The sequence below is a fragment of the Pan troglodytes genome, chromosome 8 (assembly GCF_028858775.2).
Source record: "Pan troglodytes isolate AG18354 chromosome 8, NHGRI_mPanTro3-v2.0_pri, whole genome shotgun sequence".
Classification (NCBI taxonomy): domain Eukaryota; kingdom Metazoa; phylum Chordata; class Mammalia; order Primates; family Hominidae; genus Pan; species Pan troglodytes.
The window spans coordinates 78,276,410-78,293,521 of NC_072406.2; the positions used below are offsets into that span (position 1 = coordinate 78,276,410).

General features: G+C 33.2%; 1 protein-coding gene across 6 annotated transcripts in view; it reads right to left on the reverse strand.

The window, feature by feature from the left end:
* Positions 1–17,112, reverse strand: part of CTNNA3 (catenin alpha 3) — a 1,849,205-nt gene that overhangs the window by 147,625 nt on the left and 1,684,468 nt on the right. For all 6 annotated transcript variants that reach the window (XM_054660126.2, XM_054660128.2, XM_009458543.5 and 3 more), the window contains one exon: positions 4,820–5,001. In XM_054660126.2, the coding sequence (XP_054516101.1) occupies positions 4,820–5,001 (182 nt within the window). The remainder of the gene's footprint in view (positions 1–4,819; positions 5,002–17,112) is intronic.

Consider the following 17,112-nt stretch of genomic DNA (forward strand, 5'->3'; position numbering starts at 1 on the left):
ATCAGTTTAATAGGTCACACACTTGGGATCTCTATTTCTTAAAGATGGCCTTAATTTAAATAAGACCCCCCAGGGAAAAGCATTCACCGTTGATGCTCCATCAAGCTGGTCCGTGAAAATATCTGGTTCCCCTTTTAAAGGTAGGGCTATAAGCTTTTCCAAGAGTCTTAGTCCCAGGTCTCCGGACTATGTGTCTCCTCCAAATGCTATAAGGGCATTAAAATTAAAATCTTAGTCTCAACATTTAGGATCTATATATGGGCTAACAAGTAAGCAAGCAAAGAGAGTGACTTTCAAGACTTTCACAAAGTAAGCTTATGCTTACTTCCCTGCTTTTTGTTCAAATTTTGTGTTTGTTTGTTTATTCCTGGTTCCTTCTGAATTAAAGTAGTATTTTAAAAATCTAATTAATTCAGCTACTACATATTAAATATATACTAAGCATATATACACATGCTGTTATAAATTCTGGGTATAAAAAAAGGCAAATTTCATACTTTCTTACAACTTATACTCTGTTTTGGAAATAGAGGCAGGAAATACGGGAACAAATGAATTATTTAAACCAAAAAGTGAAAACTGCTAAAAGGAAAGTAATATAGAGTGATAATGAAACTGATATACAGACTAGTTGGGGAAAGTCTTTACCCTGGGTGGCCAAAAAAGGCTAATCTGATTCTCAGCTCATTCATTCAAGCTGTGACCAGAAGGAACAGCCATGTAAACTTATGTTGGTTTAAATGGTGTTTTTTTTGTTTGTTTGTTTGTTTGTTTTCCCCTTCTCACTAACCATTTATCTCATTTTTGGCTATAGCTTTTTATTCCCCTTTTACAATTTCATTCTGTCCCTCCCCATTTCCTCTTTCCCTTCAGCCTAAAATATATTCAAACATCCAGAAGTCTCAAAAATCTTGTCATGATCATTAGTCTCTTTTAAGTTACTACCTTGAGTCTCTTTGTTTTTTGATCTGCTATTCTCTTACCTATCTTTTTAAATAAGGTTTTTTTTTCCATTCACCATTTCGTAAAGCAAAAGTCAACAACAAATTGATTAAATCTACTAATTGCCAAACTAGTATCTTTTTAATCATTATCTTCAAGTAAGACCATTGATTACTCACTGAAATTCTCTGCCCAGCATCCTCCTTTGTATGTTACTTTTCTTATTAACACTTGAATGCTCTTTCTTTATCAGATTCTATTTTCTCTGCCCACTTCTTCAAAGCTTCTGTTCCTCATGGCTTTACCCTTCATTGTTGTCCCTTCTAGCTCTAAATCCTGTCTATAAATACACCCACTTGAATTATTTATACTATTTTATGGTGAGAAACCTTAAGAGTCTTCTCAGTGCCACTTACCAAGTTATTATTATTATTATTTTATTTATTTTTATTTTTTTGAGACAGAGTTTCGCTCTTGTTGCCCAGACTGATATGCAATGGCGCAATCTCGGCTCACCACAATCTCCGCCTCCTGTGTTCAAGTGATTCTCCTGCCTCAGCTTCCTGAGTAGTTGGGATTACAGGCGCATGCCACCACACACAGCTAATTTTGTATTTTTAGTAGAGACAGGGTTTCTCTATGTTGGTCAGGCTGGTCTCGAACTCCCAACCTCTGGTGACCTGTCCACCTCGGCCTCCCAAAGTGCTGGGATTACAGGCGTGAGCCACCGCACCTAGCCACCAAGTTGATATTATAATATAACTATTATAATTCAGGTTTCTTTCCATATGTTGTTTTTCACATAAATGTATTGATACTTTAAATCAACAACAAATTATAGAAGGTTAAAAGTTGTAATTAAATTATCCAAAATCCAACTACTAAAACATAATCATTATTTAAACCCATGAAAGTTTAGTTTTGTTCCTATACAGGCATATACATGTCTACGTTATATATGTTTGTATTATATAATGCTTGTGATTATATGTGTGGAGAAAGACAGAGAAACAGAGACAGAGAGAAAGAGAGAGGCAGAGACATATACAAACAGATTTCTCCGAATCTTTGCCTGCAGAAATTGAACCATGGGCCAAAACTGAATTACTTTCTATATGAAGAGGAATAAGAAGACATTTAGAAGCTATGGACTAGAGTTGGAAAAATGGCAAGAATTAAGTGGGAAAAATAGAAATAGACATTTAAAGAGGTATTTTTATGAAATTCCATGTATAATACACAATAAATTTAATTTTCTCACTTTCCAATGAAATCTTCACTGCACATAATCTTTGGAAAGTGGATTTCTTTCAAAAGAATACAAAGTAGAACTGAATTCTATTGTAAAGAGTAAGTTTGGTATAAAACAAAACAAAGACAAAAATATGCATATGAGAATATCTATGCATCCATATATATAATAGATTATAAAATTTAGACTACTTTCATACTATTTAAAAAACTTGACTTTATTTTCTATAGACTCTTTTCATGTGGCAGGCAACCATTTGTTTAATCATCCCAATTTTTCTATTATTTTAAATAATTCTATAGTTATCCTGTTGGGGCTCAGAAAAAAAAAATATACACCAAAATGAAGGACTTAGAAGCAGCTTCAGAAGCAAAAGTTTTTCTCTGATTTTTTTCTGTTCTCCTGTTGCTCAGTTCCATTTTCCCCTGAGGCTAGTCATAAATACTAGAATCCTTCTTCTCCAAGGCAGGTCACAGAAGCCAGAACCCCCTTTCCCCAAAGCTAGTGATAAAACATAAAAATATTATTCTAAAACGATCTCCATCTCTCTGCGTAATTGTACTAGTCATACAATAATTTTCCTACCTACCTTGTTTGACTACAGGTCATAAGACCCGTATTCCAGCGAGGGTCTTGCCCCATATCCAGAAGATAGAAATACATGTTCAGAGAAGCCAAGAAAAATCTAGACAGGCCTTTCTGGGTACCCCACTCAGTCTATTAACATAAGATCATACCTTATTTGTCCCATCATATTTCTACATGATTGTCCATACTTTACTGAACTTAAGCATAAAAATAAACAATTTATCCTGTGTCTTTGGGTCTTCATTCTGAAGGCTACCATATATACTTGGTAAATAAATTTATATGTTTTTTCACCTATTAATCTGCCTTTTGTGAGTTGATTTTTCAGTAAACTTTCAGAGGCCAAGGGTTTCCTTTATTCAAAAAAGTTTGGCCAGGTGCGGTGACTCACGCCTGTAATCCCAGCACTTTGGGAGGCTGAGGCGGGCGGATCACGAGGTCAGGAGTTTGAGACCGGCCACACCAATATGGTGAAACTCCGTCTCTACTAAAAATACAAAAATTAGCTGGGTGTGGTGTTGTGCACCTGTAGTCCCAGCTACTCGGGAGGCTGAGGCAGAAGAATCGTTTGAACCCCAAAGGCAGAGGTTGCAGTGAGCCGAGATCGTGCCACTGCACTCCAGCCTGGATGACAGAGCGAGACTCCATCTCAAAAAAAAAAAAAAAGTTTATCACTTTATATTATTTCCTTTGGATAGGTTCCCTGAAGTATAGTACAGATATGGATACAGATGATGCACGTATGAAAAGTTTATAAAGATTTTCATTTTATGCATATTCCCAAATTAAGGCTTATGTCATTAGATTTTCAACACGATGCTCTGTACCAAGCCTATTTTAAAAGTTTTGGCAAATTTGATAGATTTAAAATACATCTTATTCTAACTATTTTATTTTTAATATTTTTCAAATATTTGTCTGCCATAACTTTTATAAGGAGAAAGTGGTTAATAATATAACCATATTCTTTGTCCATTCTTCCACTACAATATTAATTTTTTATGTCTGCAAGTATTCTTTATATATAAATGGGATCAAATTTTTGTTTATCCAGTTATCCATTTACATTTCAATATTGCTTAGGACATTCTATTGATGTACATTTTTTGAAGTTCAATTTAACAATCCTTTCTTTTTAATTACTTTGTATGTAATTTTCATAAACTGTTTCTCAATTTTAATATCACTGAAAGATTCATGTACATTTTCTCCATTAATTATGATTTTTAAATTAACAGTTATTTCATTACTCCACCTGAAAGTTATTTTGGGGTATAAATGAATGTACCAACGGTACACAGCACCATATACATGAATACTACATGGTAATACAAATGAAAGATTTTCTAAGTGTACTAGGTCAGCTTCAGTGTATCCTTCTGTACTGTGGCTTTTATAACTACACCACGACTGAATTATTTTAGTTGTTGTAGTTTGTGTACATTAGTTACTAGTAGGGCAGCCACTATATATTTTATTGCTTTTTGACTAACTCTATAAAATGACATTTTAAGACAATAACAAACATTTTTATTACTTCTGCAATATGCCCACAATGTACATTTTTTTCATGGCTATCATTAAGTGATTGTAATTTCAAATATATCTAGTTCTCATCTCAGAAGCAAAAGATACCACTATCCTGATTATGCTATAAATCACTATAACTAAAATTACACAGCTATGAAACTCAACCATTCAGATAGCTCCAATACCAGCGAATCACTTGGTTTACCAAATTCTTTGTAGAAGTCACACGCTAGTATGATACACAGAGCAGATGCCTGGGGAAGGGGAAGGTGAGAGAGTATAAGTGGTGTCCAAACCAATTCCACAGAAGTTTCTGAGAAACTTGCCATATTTATTTATCGATCGAAACCTCTAGAATTGTACACCTACAACTTTCTAATACTATATTTGCTTTTCCCCTACCACCTGATTTTTGGCACTTGACACTCAGAGAATCTTGAGGTTTCACTAATATGACTAATATTTTCAGCCATTATGAATATTACACATCGTTTTCCACATAATTACCTAGTGAAGTCTGTCATCTCCATCATGATCATACACATGTTCTTGGCCAGAACAATGATGTCGTTGCTTGTATCATCCCATATCTCAATCTCAGCATCCAGCTTACTCTTTACTTTCTTGAAATCAGCAACTTGCTCAGCAATCTTTTCTTTTTCTGCCTCAGGCAGTTGAGTCATCTTAGCCTAAAACATGTGATAATTAGAATTAAAATCATTCCACTATGTCAAAAGCATTTTAGGAATAAGTAGATATTATAGGATACTCATAAAACTTGTTCATTTAAAATCAGAGGCACAATATAGTTAAATTCATTCAATTAAAACTTTCCAGGCTTAATATTTCATATAAAAATCTATTAAATTATAATAGTTTGCTCTAGAACTATAATGTTACATTTAGAATAACACTGTAGAACTTAGTGTCCAACATAGTTAAATCCATTTTATAAAATAAATGTGGGACTTTGCAAATTTCTAATACGCTTCAAATTTTAAATTAGCATCAATTTAGTGTAATGCATCACCTTTGTTAGAAAAGTGCATATAAAAAGGTGGATGTATAACATAATTTAACTTGAAATGAGACTATGTCTACCTATGTGTATATATACCATTACAGGATGAATTAGTCATGCCTCAACTTTAACATAATAAAGAAAAAACAATGATGCTTTTAGTTTGAATTTTCTGTAAATATCTCAGCATAATGCTTGACACATATTGAATGTTCCATAAATGGTAGCTATTTCTTATTCAATAAAATTATCAAAATATTTTCATATGTCTAATAAATGTTTTCATTTTGTTTGTATTTTTTCTATGAAGAATCAAATTAAGCTATACAAGACTAAGTTTTTAACTGACACAAGTGCTATTTCTTAGCCTCTGAAAGTAATTTGTAGTTTCTTTTCTGAGGAAATGTGTCCTATGTGAGGTTGTAAGAGGGGAGCAACTTTTACTACTGCTGGCATATGGCAAAGCACGTAAATGAAGACACAGCTCACTACTTCTGAAATGAAAAGTAATATGCAAGCACGTTAAGTAAATTATAAGCCACCAACCCATTAAACTGGCTCACAAATAGAAATGGGTTTTCTCCATCTTGACTACCGGTCATTATCATTCTCTCCATTCTCATAAAAGGTGTTTAAATGTTCAAATTACAATAGCTCCAGATAGGTTCAACTGGGGCTTCTCTTTACATTCTGTATCTCAGAGGTCATAAATCTGTGATGCTAGATCTAATAAATAGTGCTGAATATACACTGGTATATTATGGAAAATTATTTATTGTTCTCATAATAAAGCTATTCAAGAGCTGAACTGGTTAAGTGTATTCCAAGTTCAGTTACTTGGAATGCCACTGATTTCCAATATGACCTTGAGGAAGTTACCTAACCCTCCTGTCTAAGTTTCCCTAGACACAAAATGACAGTAATTGCAACTGCTATCCATCTGCCATGCAGGGAACAGAGTCAATTATTGGATAAGATTGCGACTGACCCTATTGTGGACAGGGAGCTCATTGGTTGCACTTCATCTCCTTAATAACATCTCAACTCAAATGGTGAATTACAACAACAGACATTTACCTCTGACAAGATAAGAGCCAAAAGTTGGGCAATAGTTTGCAAAATTAAAAGTTCTACAGAATTCTGGTCCTTTTTCTCAGGGGGAACAATAGCAGCAACAAAACATTAAGTTACTGACACCTTTGCAGAAGGTTTTAAGTGCTTCTATGATTTATTATATGTCATCGATCAATTTCAACCACCCTGAAAATTCCAAAGGAAGACTTAAGAGAATACTTGATGTTTGGAAAGTCTAGGTGAAAAATTCTTTATTGAATTATTTTGTTCAAGTTAAACAAAGAAACTGAGGTACAAAGCTTAAGAAAAATTAAGTAAGTAGAATATCTCTGATATATATCACCAGGTGGCTATGTGTTTAGGCTTCTGCTTACATGTATAGAGCAGAACTCTGATAGAAATAACTGTCAAAGGCTTTTTCAATCACTGCCATCTGAATAAGATTATATTGTGTAACTATTGATCTTGGAATGTGTTACCAAACATAAGAAAAACAACTAACACATATATGACAGACACTCTTCTTGAAACCATGAACACATTTAAACTTCAATCTTCATAGCAGCCCTATGAGGAATTATTATTATCCCAATTTTGTAAGTGAGGAAATTGAGTCTCTCTGAAACATTAAGTGATTTATCAAGATTATAGTGTCAGTCAATGGTAGAATCAGGATGTAAATCAGAAAATATAGCTCTAGAGTTTTTGTTCTATCACTAAGCCAACAAACATGAATAATATTGCCCACAATATACCAATATATACACATTCTCCATGATGGTATTTCTCTATCGCTTTCTACCTTTGAAAGCAATTGTTCTCCAAAGAATAGTCACATTGTTTAGAACCTAAGTTTCCAAATCTTTAAATTATATACCATGATCTTTACCTGACAGGCTGTTTTGGACATCAAATGATATGTAAGAACACACTTTTTGAGTAAAGTGATGTTAACTGTCAACCATTACTTACACAAATAGATTCAGTTCTTTACTCTCTGCAGTGAATCTCAGAACTCTATTTATAATATTATCCATTATTTTTCAATGAAAAGCTGTGTTATCCCAATAGCCTATTAGGCATTTTTAAGCATAGATTTCATTTACTAATTTAACTCTAAAAGAGAGGTTGGCAGAATTTTTCTATAAAGGACAAGATAGTGATATATGCTTTGCAGCTCACACCATATCACTCCGTTACTCAACTGGCAGAGTTGTTACTCTGTTATATTGCAAGAGCAGTCATGAATACTACATAAACAAATCAGTGTGTCTCTGTTCCAATAACACATTATAGACATTGAAATTTGAATTTTACATAATTTTCACATGCCAAAAATATTATTCTGATCACATCTGATTACATCTATTCTGAATTTTTTCAACCACTTGAAAATGTAAAGGCCATTCTTAGCTCATGTACAAAAGCAGGCAGCAGGCCAGATTTGACCTGTTGACTACAATTTGCCAACACCTGCTATAAAACTTTCCTATGACCAGGGAACATAGATTTTTATTGTTTTTCTCTGTCTTCATTATCCTTACTTTGTTTGTAACTCCTGAAAGTACTGACCAAGTGATGCCTGAAACATTTTCTTGTTTTTGTTTTGTTTTGTTTTGTTTTAAGGCAGAGTCTTGCTCTGTCACCCAGGCTGGAGTGCAGTGGCATGATCTCAGCTCACTGTCACCTCCACCTCCTAGATTCAAGCAATTCTCCCACCTCAGCCTCCCAAGTAGCTGGGACTATAGGCGCCCACTACTGTGCCCAGCTAATTTTTGTATATTTAGTAGAGATGGGGGTTTCACCATTTTGGACAGGCTGGTCTTGAACTCCTGACCTCGTGATCCACTCTCTTGGTTTTGCCTTCCCCTTACATCCAACTGCCCCTTCTCAGAGTCCTCCATCTCCCCTTATCTGCCAAATGTGCATCTCCCAAAGAATCTGTGCTGACCCTTCTAACTTTCTTCATTATCTTCTCCCTTAGCACACTCATCTACTTTCTTTTCTTTTTTACATTGGGAAATAAAATTGTAAGTACTTACTATGCACCACATTATGTTCTGAAGTGTATATACCTTGTGGAATACATAATGGAATACTATTCAGCCATAAAAAAGAATGAAATCCTGTCATTTGTGACAACAGAGAATCTGGAAGAAATTATGTTAAGTGAAATAACCAGACACTGAATGATGAGTACCACATGACCTCACTCATATGCAGAATCTAAAAACGGTATCACAAAAGGAGAGAATAGAGTAGGGGTTACCAGGAGCTGGGGTAGTGGGGGAGGGGGTTTGAGAAGATGTTGGTCAGAGGATAAAAAATTTCATTTAGACAGGAGGAAAAAGTTCAAGAGATCTATTATACAACATGGTGACTACAGTGAATAGTAAATTGTATTCTTGAAACATGCTGAGTGAGTGTAAAGTGTTCTCACCACAAAGATGATAACTGTGTGAGGTAATGCATGTGTTAATTAGCCAATATAGTTCTTCTACAGTGTACATATAAGTCAGCAACTTTCATGACTTCAGCCATCACTGCTATGAAGATTACTTCCAAACAACCTCTTCAGTCCTGTTCTCCTTTCCAATACTGTGATCAGTACATTCACTGCTGTTAGGAATACCTCATCACAGAAGGATGAAAAACACACTCAGCCAAACCATTTATCCTCTTGATTTTCATGTTTCTCAGTGATACTTCCTGCCTTCCAGTCTTGAAGTTTTATATTTTAGAAAATTATCCTCTTTTCTTTAGCCTATTCTGTCAGTTGTCCATTTTATCCTTTATCACATCCATTGCCCTCTATATATTAATATTACCATTCCTGCTGTCTTCTGGTCTTAATATTCTCCTTTGTTTTAAATCTTCTTGCTTTGCTACTGCTTGATTCAATCTTTCTGAATATGATGAAATTGTGCAATCCTTCATCTAATCTCCTTATCTTTACATCACCTTATCAAATAAAGGGTATCAATTCCTCAAACACCACCATTATATTTGTTTGATTAAAATAGAAGATTCATATAAAATGCCTAAATCATAAATGTACAGTTGGAACGATTTTCACAAACAGAGCAAATCCATGCACCTACACTCATATGAAGAAACCTTAAAAAGATTACAGGCACTCGGAAGCCTCCTTCTATCTTCTGCTAGTCACTATCTCCTAAGGGTAATCACTAACTTGATTTCTAAAACTGTAGATTTGCCCATGTTTTAATCTTATAAAGGTGTGGAATAATAGCACATGAATTCTTGTGTCTGGCTTTTTGTATTCAGCACTTAAGTGCTTGAAATGCATCTATTCTGTTGCATGTAGTTATATTTTGTTTATTCTCATTGCTCTATACAGATATTATTCCACTCTACAAATATATATATATATTTCTATAAATTTATTCATGTTTTTCTATAAACAATACTTTGAAAACTATTCCGTTTTTGGCTATGATAAATAATGAGTATTCTTGGACTTTTCTTTAGGTGCACATATGGGTGTATTTCTCTTGAGTATGTATCTAGGAGTGGAATTAGTACATCACAGGGATCATCATAACCTTTGTTTCTACCAGCTTTTCAATCTCATCCCATCTTACTTCCTTCAACACACTGTACCCTCAAGCTAAGCTAAACTATTTGTTGCTGCAGGTAAATATCTTGAGATATTGCCCATTAATTATTTTTGCTCATCTTCCCTTCCCCCAATTTGTTGGTCCAAATTTAATCATATTTCCAGGCCAGATTCATATAGTATATGCCCCTTTCTCCATTCTCCAGGTGTGTGTAATTATTCTCTCAAAATTTTTAGAACATGTTGTCAGTTCTTCCCCCTAGATGTTCATATTGTTCTCTCTTGTAGTCTAATCTTGTGAACACAACTATCTTATCTCACTTACTAGAGATGTTGTTGAAAACAATATCATCTTTCAGAATAATAATTATGACATTACACATAATTTTTCATTTGTACTTTTTAGATGTATTTTTTCTCCTTCCCCTAGAAAATAAGTCCTCTTAAAGTAGGAACATATTGCATGATAAATGTTTGTTTGTGATTGTTAACAGAAATACTCAAGAGCTAAAAAAAACTCAAGACTTTTGAGCTCAAAATTTTATATCACTGATCTTGTATTTTCATTGTCACCCACATTTACACAAATGCCAAGCTTTTACCTCTACACAGATCTTAGATTCATTTCTCTTATGCACTTTTCCTAGTATTTTTCAAACTCAGGTCCTTATTATTCCTCCAAGACTGTATTAATAGCACAATTGATCGTTTTTCATCTTCATATCTGCTTATTAATTGTACTGTGCTCATTACTACTGCATCAAATATTGATATGCTTACATTATTTATCTGCTTAAAAAATTTAAATGACTATAATTACCCCTTAAAAGAGACAAAAGGAAAAGAAAGGAAAAAAGTGACATAATAGGAAAAATGCAGAAATTGTTGTCATACAGACCACCATTCAAATTCCACTTTTGCCAAGTATTAGTTATACAGCAATTAACAATCCTAAACCCCAGTTTCATATGTTAAATGATAATAAATTTATAGGAGTTGTGTGAGAATTAGTTATGACTATAAACAATTGTACCTGGAATATATTAGGGACTCAGTAAATGGTGCATATATAAATAATGTATATAAATGTCTCATCTTGGCCTCCAAGACTTTCCACAAAATGGAAAAGAAGGATAACTAAAATATTCATGTAGCCTACCTCACAGAGCCTAGGCAAGAACCAAATGAAATATTTTGAGTAAGTGCTTTCCATAAGCAATAAATGCCATAGAAATATAGCGCCATTATAATTATCTTATTCTCAGAAGCCCCAGAATCCACATCACTTATTTTGCAGATAAGAAAATTGTCCCAGAAAGGGGAAATGACTTAAAAGAACTCTCCAGCTGGCTAGTGACAGATGTGATGTTTCAGTCCATGTGTCTTCATTAGTAGCTTTCCCTTTCCACAATTTTTTTTTTGGCTTTCCTTAACTATAATTTTTTTTCATGGAAATTAAATTCTTAGGTAAATCATATAACTTTGCTAATTTCTCTATCCATGAAACTGGATGAAACATAGAAATATTATTTTGTTAATAAATAATCCACAATTATGATTTTTTAAATTTTATAAATATTAGAGAATTTCTAATTAATTCACATCACTCATATGAATGGGTAGCTAGAACTCAACATTCAAAATAAAATGTTTGATAAACTTTAAAAATATACACATGGTATATATACACATTGGAAAAATAGTTCTCTAATGATAACTCATGTTCTTACCTTCAGCGTGTCTCAAATTTAATAGTGACATGTACATGTTTTCTTAAAATAAGCCTGGAGGCATTTGGGAAATAGATGTATTTTTAATACATCAAAAGTATAAATAACATAGAACACTTTGATGGAATTTTAGAAAATATAAAGTGCTTTTGGCAAAAATTCAACCTAATTAAAATTTTGAGAACAAATTTATTTAAGCAAGATTTATGCATTGGTATCCTAAGCATACTAAATTGTGATCTCAAATATATTCCTGAGAATTCATTAAGAGCAATTTTCTGTAATATTTTAAAATTAACATTTAGGAATTGGAGTTGGACTTTAAGAAGTGGTATACATTTCTACATTTTTATGTATAGACCTCTAAATCAGACTTAAAATATATATTTGCTTTAATTAGCTCTCAGTTTCCTCATCCATCAAAAAAACACCCCTCTTAACACCCAGTGGGTTACTTTCACTGTTATAAAACTGTCTCATTTTATTATAAAACTTTATAGGCTTCAGGGACTGGGTCGAAACAGAGTAAATTATCAGGTATATTTGATTGATTATCTATGTCTTAAATATAATAATGATAGTGATTGATATTTGTTCACACTTCCAGTATGCCAGTCACTCTATTGAGCACTTTTGAAAAAATTATGCCATTTAAATAATAATATGATGAGGTAGATATTAATGTCCATTTGTCACTATCATGGAAATGAGTTCCTTAGGGAACATTTGCAGGTCTCCTATAATGAAACCCTCTCCAATGTTTTATTTCTTTTTCATAAGAAATAGTTATATTTTATCTGTGAATCTAGTTTCTCTCCTTGTTCTAGAGATAAATAAAGGTTGTAAAGGGCATTTGGGAGATGGACGAAGGAATCTGTATATAAACTGAGTATTAAGGAAAATTAAGAAGTGATTGTTAATTTTGTTCAGTGTTGTGATCATATTGTGGTTATATAAGAGAATGTTCATTATTTTGGGATATTCCTGCTGAAATATTTAGATATAAAATGCTATGATGTTTCAAATTACTTTGAAGTAGTTTAAGAAAAACCCAAATATGGCTCTGGAACTATGGTTAAACTGTTATTTCTAGGTAATGGGAATATGAGTCTGTATTGTACTAGTGATTAAACATTTCTGTGCATTTAATTTTTCACAATAAAAAATGAAACACAAATAACATTTTCTACAATTTTTTGTGGAGGCATGAGAGATCTTACAGGATACATAATATCTTATTTCAAAATATCATTCCATCTATAACATTTGTGACCAATAATGCTTTCACCACTTTTTGGACTTTCCTGAAAGTCCAATGCTGGATTCTCTGGGCCTGAGAAATAAAGCAGTCCATGCACATTTTACCAATAAAAATTAAAACATAATAAATGAGACTCATGACCTCCAGAAGTAATCTTCACATAGATAAATTTCATTCAGGATCTTGGCATGTATCATAATGGCAGAAATTTACACTTAAGTGTGGCTGTAGCATAAACCTTTCTCCAAAAAGAAAAGTTGTTTCAAAGGTGGTGATCTGTATGGAGCCCCTAAAACAAGGTGCTGATGTGAGCAGGTATCAAAAAAGCTGACGTGAATATCCTCAACCTTTTGACAGATGTGATCCTAGCACGGCCATATAGTTCTTGCAATATATATTTTATCCAGAAGGTGAAGATCCAAGCCTTTACACTCTTTCCTCTAAAATTATATGTATATATAATTATACATTGAAGTGTTGGTAAATTTGTTTAGCAAGAGTCAATCTTTAAAAGCCTGGTTGATTTGTTTAGGGGCATCAACACTAAAGAGTTTCTATTCCCAACAGTGAGGACCAACCCCAGGACTTCAGTGACCTCATCACTGAGGAGATTCTACTTGAGCTGTTAACCCTTTTTCCACTTGATACTTTACTTTTGTCTTCCAACAACAGGCAAGTACTTCCTTCTGAGGCACTGAATTACATTTTTAGACAGAGGTAGTTATTAGAAAATCTTTATCTTTCCTCTCTATGTCTACATATTAGCCTGAATTCAGACCTCTAGAACCTAAAGGAGTATATGTAATCTATTTTCCACAAGATGATCTTGCAGTTATGTGAAAAATAATCATCAGATGCTATTAACTGTCATCTTCCCATTCTCTCATTCATTCCTTCACCTATTCCTTTTCTGTAGAACTCTTCAATTCCAGACACTTCAAGAACTTGTTATCCAGAAGATCAGAATCAAGGTTTTCCTTTGGGGATATTTCAGTATATCATCGTCTCTTTCATAAAATGACTTCCAGACAGAATTGCAAATTCTAGATGAATTCTGACCAGTCAAGAAAACAATAATGGTCTTTGTTCAGGACACTATGTTTGCACTCTACAAAGACCAAAGTTGTAATAGAAATTTTGTGACATTCATGTAAATTATTTACTCATACTTAACACTCAACTGAAATGCCCATTACAAAACTAAACTATAACTAAGCCATATCAAAACTGTCCTGTATTTTTATTTTTAAATAAAAATATTGCAAAGATTTACACTAAATTTAATTTATTTAATTGCATTGTGTTTTCTTTGGTTCCTCGTTCCAGAATGCTGATATACTTTTTGTCTTTTGATGCTGCCAAAACTGACAATATAGAAATCCTCAAACAGTTCAATAAATAAATATTATACAGGCTGTGAGGAAATCAAACAATGCTCTCTAAAAGTCTATTTTATTCACAAGAATGCCTTTAAGATGCTATTCAGTGCCCAGAAACTTATACTTTGCTTATAATTTGAATAAGTTTGGTTACCTGAATTCCATGACCCAGTTTACAGTAAATTGGAAGTAGACAGAAGGTGTGTTAGTCTGACCACAAAGATGGAAAATAAAATCTATCAAAAAAGAGACAGACTACTCAGTCAGATAATGAGGCCCTTCAAGTTATAAATAAGCTTTCCTGCTTATATCAGGACACCTTCGTCCTATTATTGTATTATAGCATAGTACAATTATATTTGGTCGCAATACTGACAATGAGTCATCCACAGCATCATCACCCAGCATTTATTGATGTCTACTGTAAAGTAGAGTTGGATGGCACCATTTCTGCTCTCAAACAGTTTAAAAGATCCCTGTGCAGAAAAAGACGTATTTAGAACATTTTGGTTGGTAAGGTAAAGATGCATATAATACAATTAGAAAACCAATTCTAGTGACTTTTAAAAAAGTTAAATCTTATTATATGAATTTTATAATGACAAATTATATGAATAGTATAACAACTAAAATAAGATTTGAGAAAGAATTATATACCTCCTAGTTTTATATGTATTTTCTTTTAATCATATTTTTGCATGAATATAATTTTATTACTATGTATGTATTAAATGTGTAATTGAATATAATTACCAGATTTCCCTCCAAATTGTTTATGAAATTTGAAAATTTCATTCTATCTTTCTAACAACAATTTTCTTGATAAAATAACAATTTGAGGAATATTGTATAGAATTCTAAATATGGCATTTGCTTGTCCATAAATTATGCATACATATGTCTATATTATTATGATTCAATATGACCAAGACTAATGATCCATATAAATATGCTAATTATAGCTCCTTCCATTGAAAACCAGATGCAACACCTGTAGTGACACAGTCATGGCAAAGAAAATATAAAATCTATTCTCATTATATTATTATCAACTGAATATAGATTATGTAATGCACAAAGAAAAATAAGCTGTTATATTTCACATAATATTAATCTATTGCCTATTTACTAGGTTTTTAAAAAGGTAAAATAAAATAGTTTATATCAATTTGAGTAATATACTACTATTATTTCTTTCTGACTCCATTACTGGGTAATCATTCATGATTCGGATCGCTTGAAGTCAGGAGTTTAGTTTATGACCTAAACCCAAAGTTAGCAGAAGTTTCCATATTCTGAAATATAAATAAAACAGTCATGCTTCTTCTCATACATTCTTTGAGAGTCTCAAGCTTACTCAAGAACTTCATAAATTACTGAGGGCTTATATTCCCATAGGCCACCTTTCTTCTCTGCATTTCTGATCTCGATCTACTGCATTCATTTGAGAGTGATCTTGTATAACTATTCCCTTCTTACTCCATTATAGTAACCCAACATTGTAAAATTCTTCAAAATCACTTATATATGTCATTTGTGTACATGTGAAGGTTTATGAAAATGTTTAGGGACAACATGAGAATTTTACAAAGTAAAATGACTTAACATTGCAATATCTCTGATTTTTACTTAAAGATGTAGAATATGGGTAAAAAAGCATTGCTTCCACATTTACATCAACAACCAAAGCCAAAACTCTGCAAGTCCATGACTTTTCCTAAAGCCAATCATAGTTGTCAAATAATAATTTCACTGACTGAGTTAAACAGCCAAGGAAAATTTTATTCAATACTGCTGCAATGGAGGCAGAGATGGAACTCAACTCTGCTGAAGCAAAGTGAAGGAGAGTTTTTAAGCACTGGGGTGAGCTAGTAGAAAAGTACTGGAGGACATTAGTGGAGATGGTCAATGTCATTAGACCATCTGTGTTTGCTAAATGGTACTTACTGAATAGGCTTCTACCCTCCTACAGAGAGTAGGAAATAGAGGCTCTACCTTTCTTGATAACTACATTTCAAAGAGATGGTTCACAGATGCTTAAGAAAGATATTATCTTTTTGTTAAATTGGCAAGAAACTGGGACAAGATGTACATCACAAAGGGACAGAGAAAGAATTTACAATGGGAAGTTCTCTAAAGTAGATGCTTTAAGAAAAGGGAGGCCAGGGGCCTGTACTCAGAAAGAATCCCATCAAGACAAGGAGAAATTTAAGGCTTCCTTGGTCAGAAGTCAGAAGTCAACTAATGAACCTGAGATCTAGGGCAATAAGCGCCTTCTGAAAGAGATATGATGTAAGTGTTTGCTTGCCTTGGGTAGATGCCACCTGACATTGGCAAGTAGAATTCAGCTAGAAGAGTTGACAAATTAGTTGAGTATGAATCATCCTATGGTGGCAAAAAGTAAGTAATTGCTCAAAAAAGAAGGACCTGTTAAAAAGAAACAGGATGTCCAGGCCTGGTGGCTCATGGCTGTAATTCCAATACTTTCAGGGGCTAAGGCAGGGGGACTGCTTGAAGCCAGGAGTTCAAGACCAGACTGGCCAACATAGCAAGACCCCATCTGTAATAATAATCATAAAATAGGAAAAAAGTAAAATTAAAAAAAAGAAAAAAACTTTCAATACCAAAAAAACAAAAAAAAACTTTTCTATATCAAAGGTTGGACAATTTGGTCAGTGAAATAAGGTTAAACTCCATACACTACAATAAATATCCATGAGTTCATAGTGATATAAATAAATAATTGAATGAATAA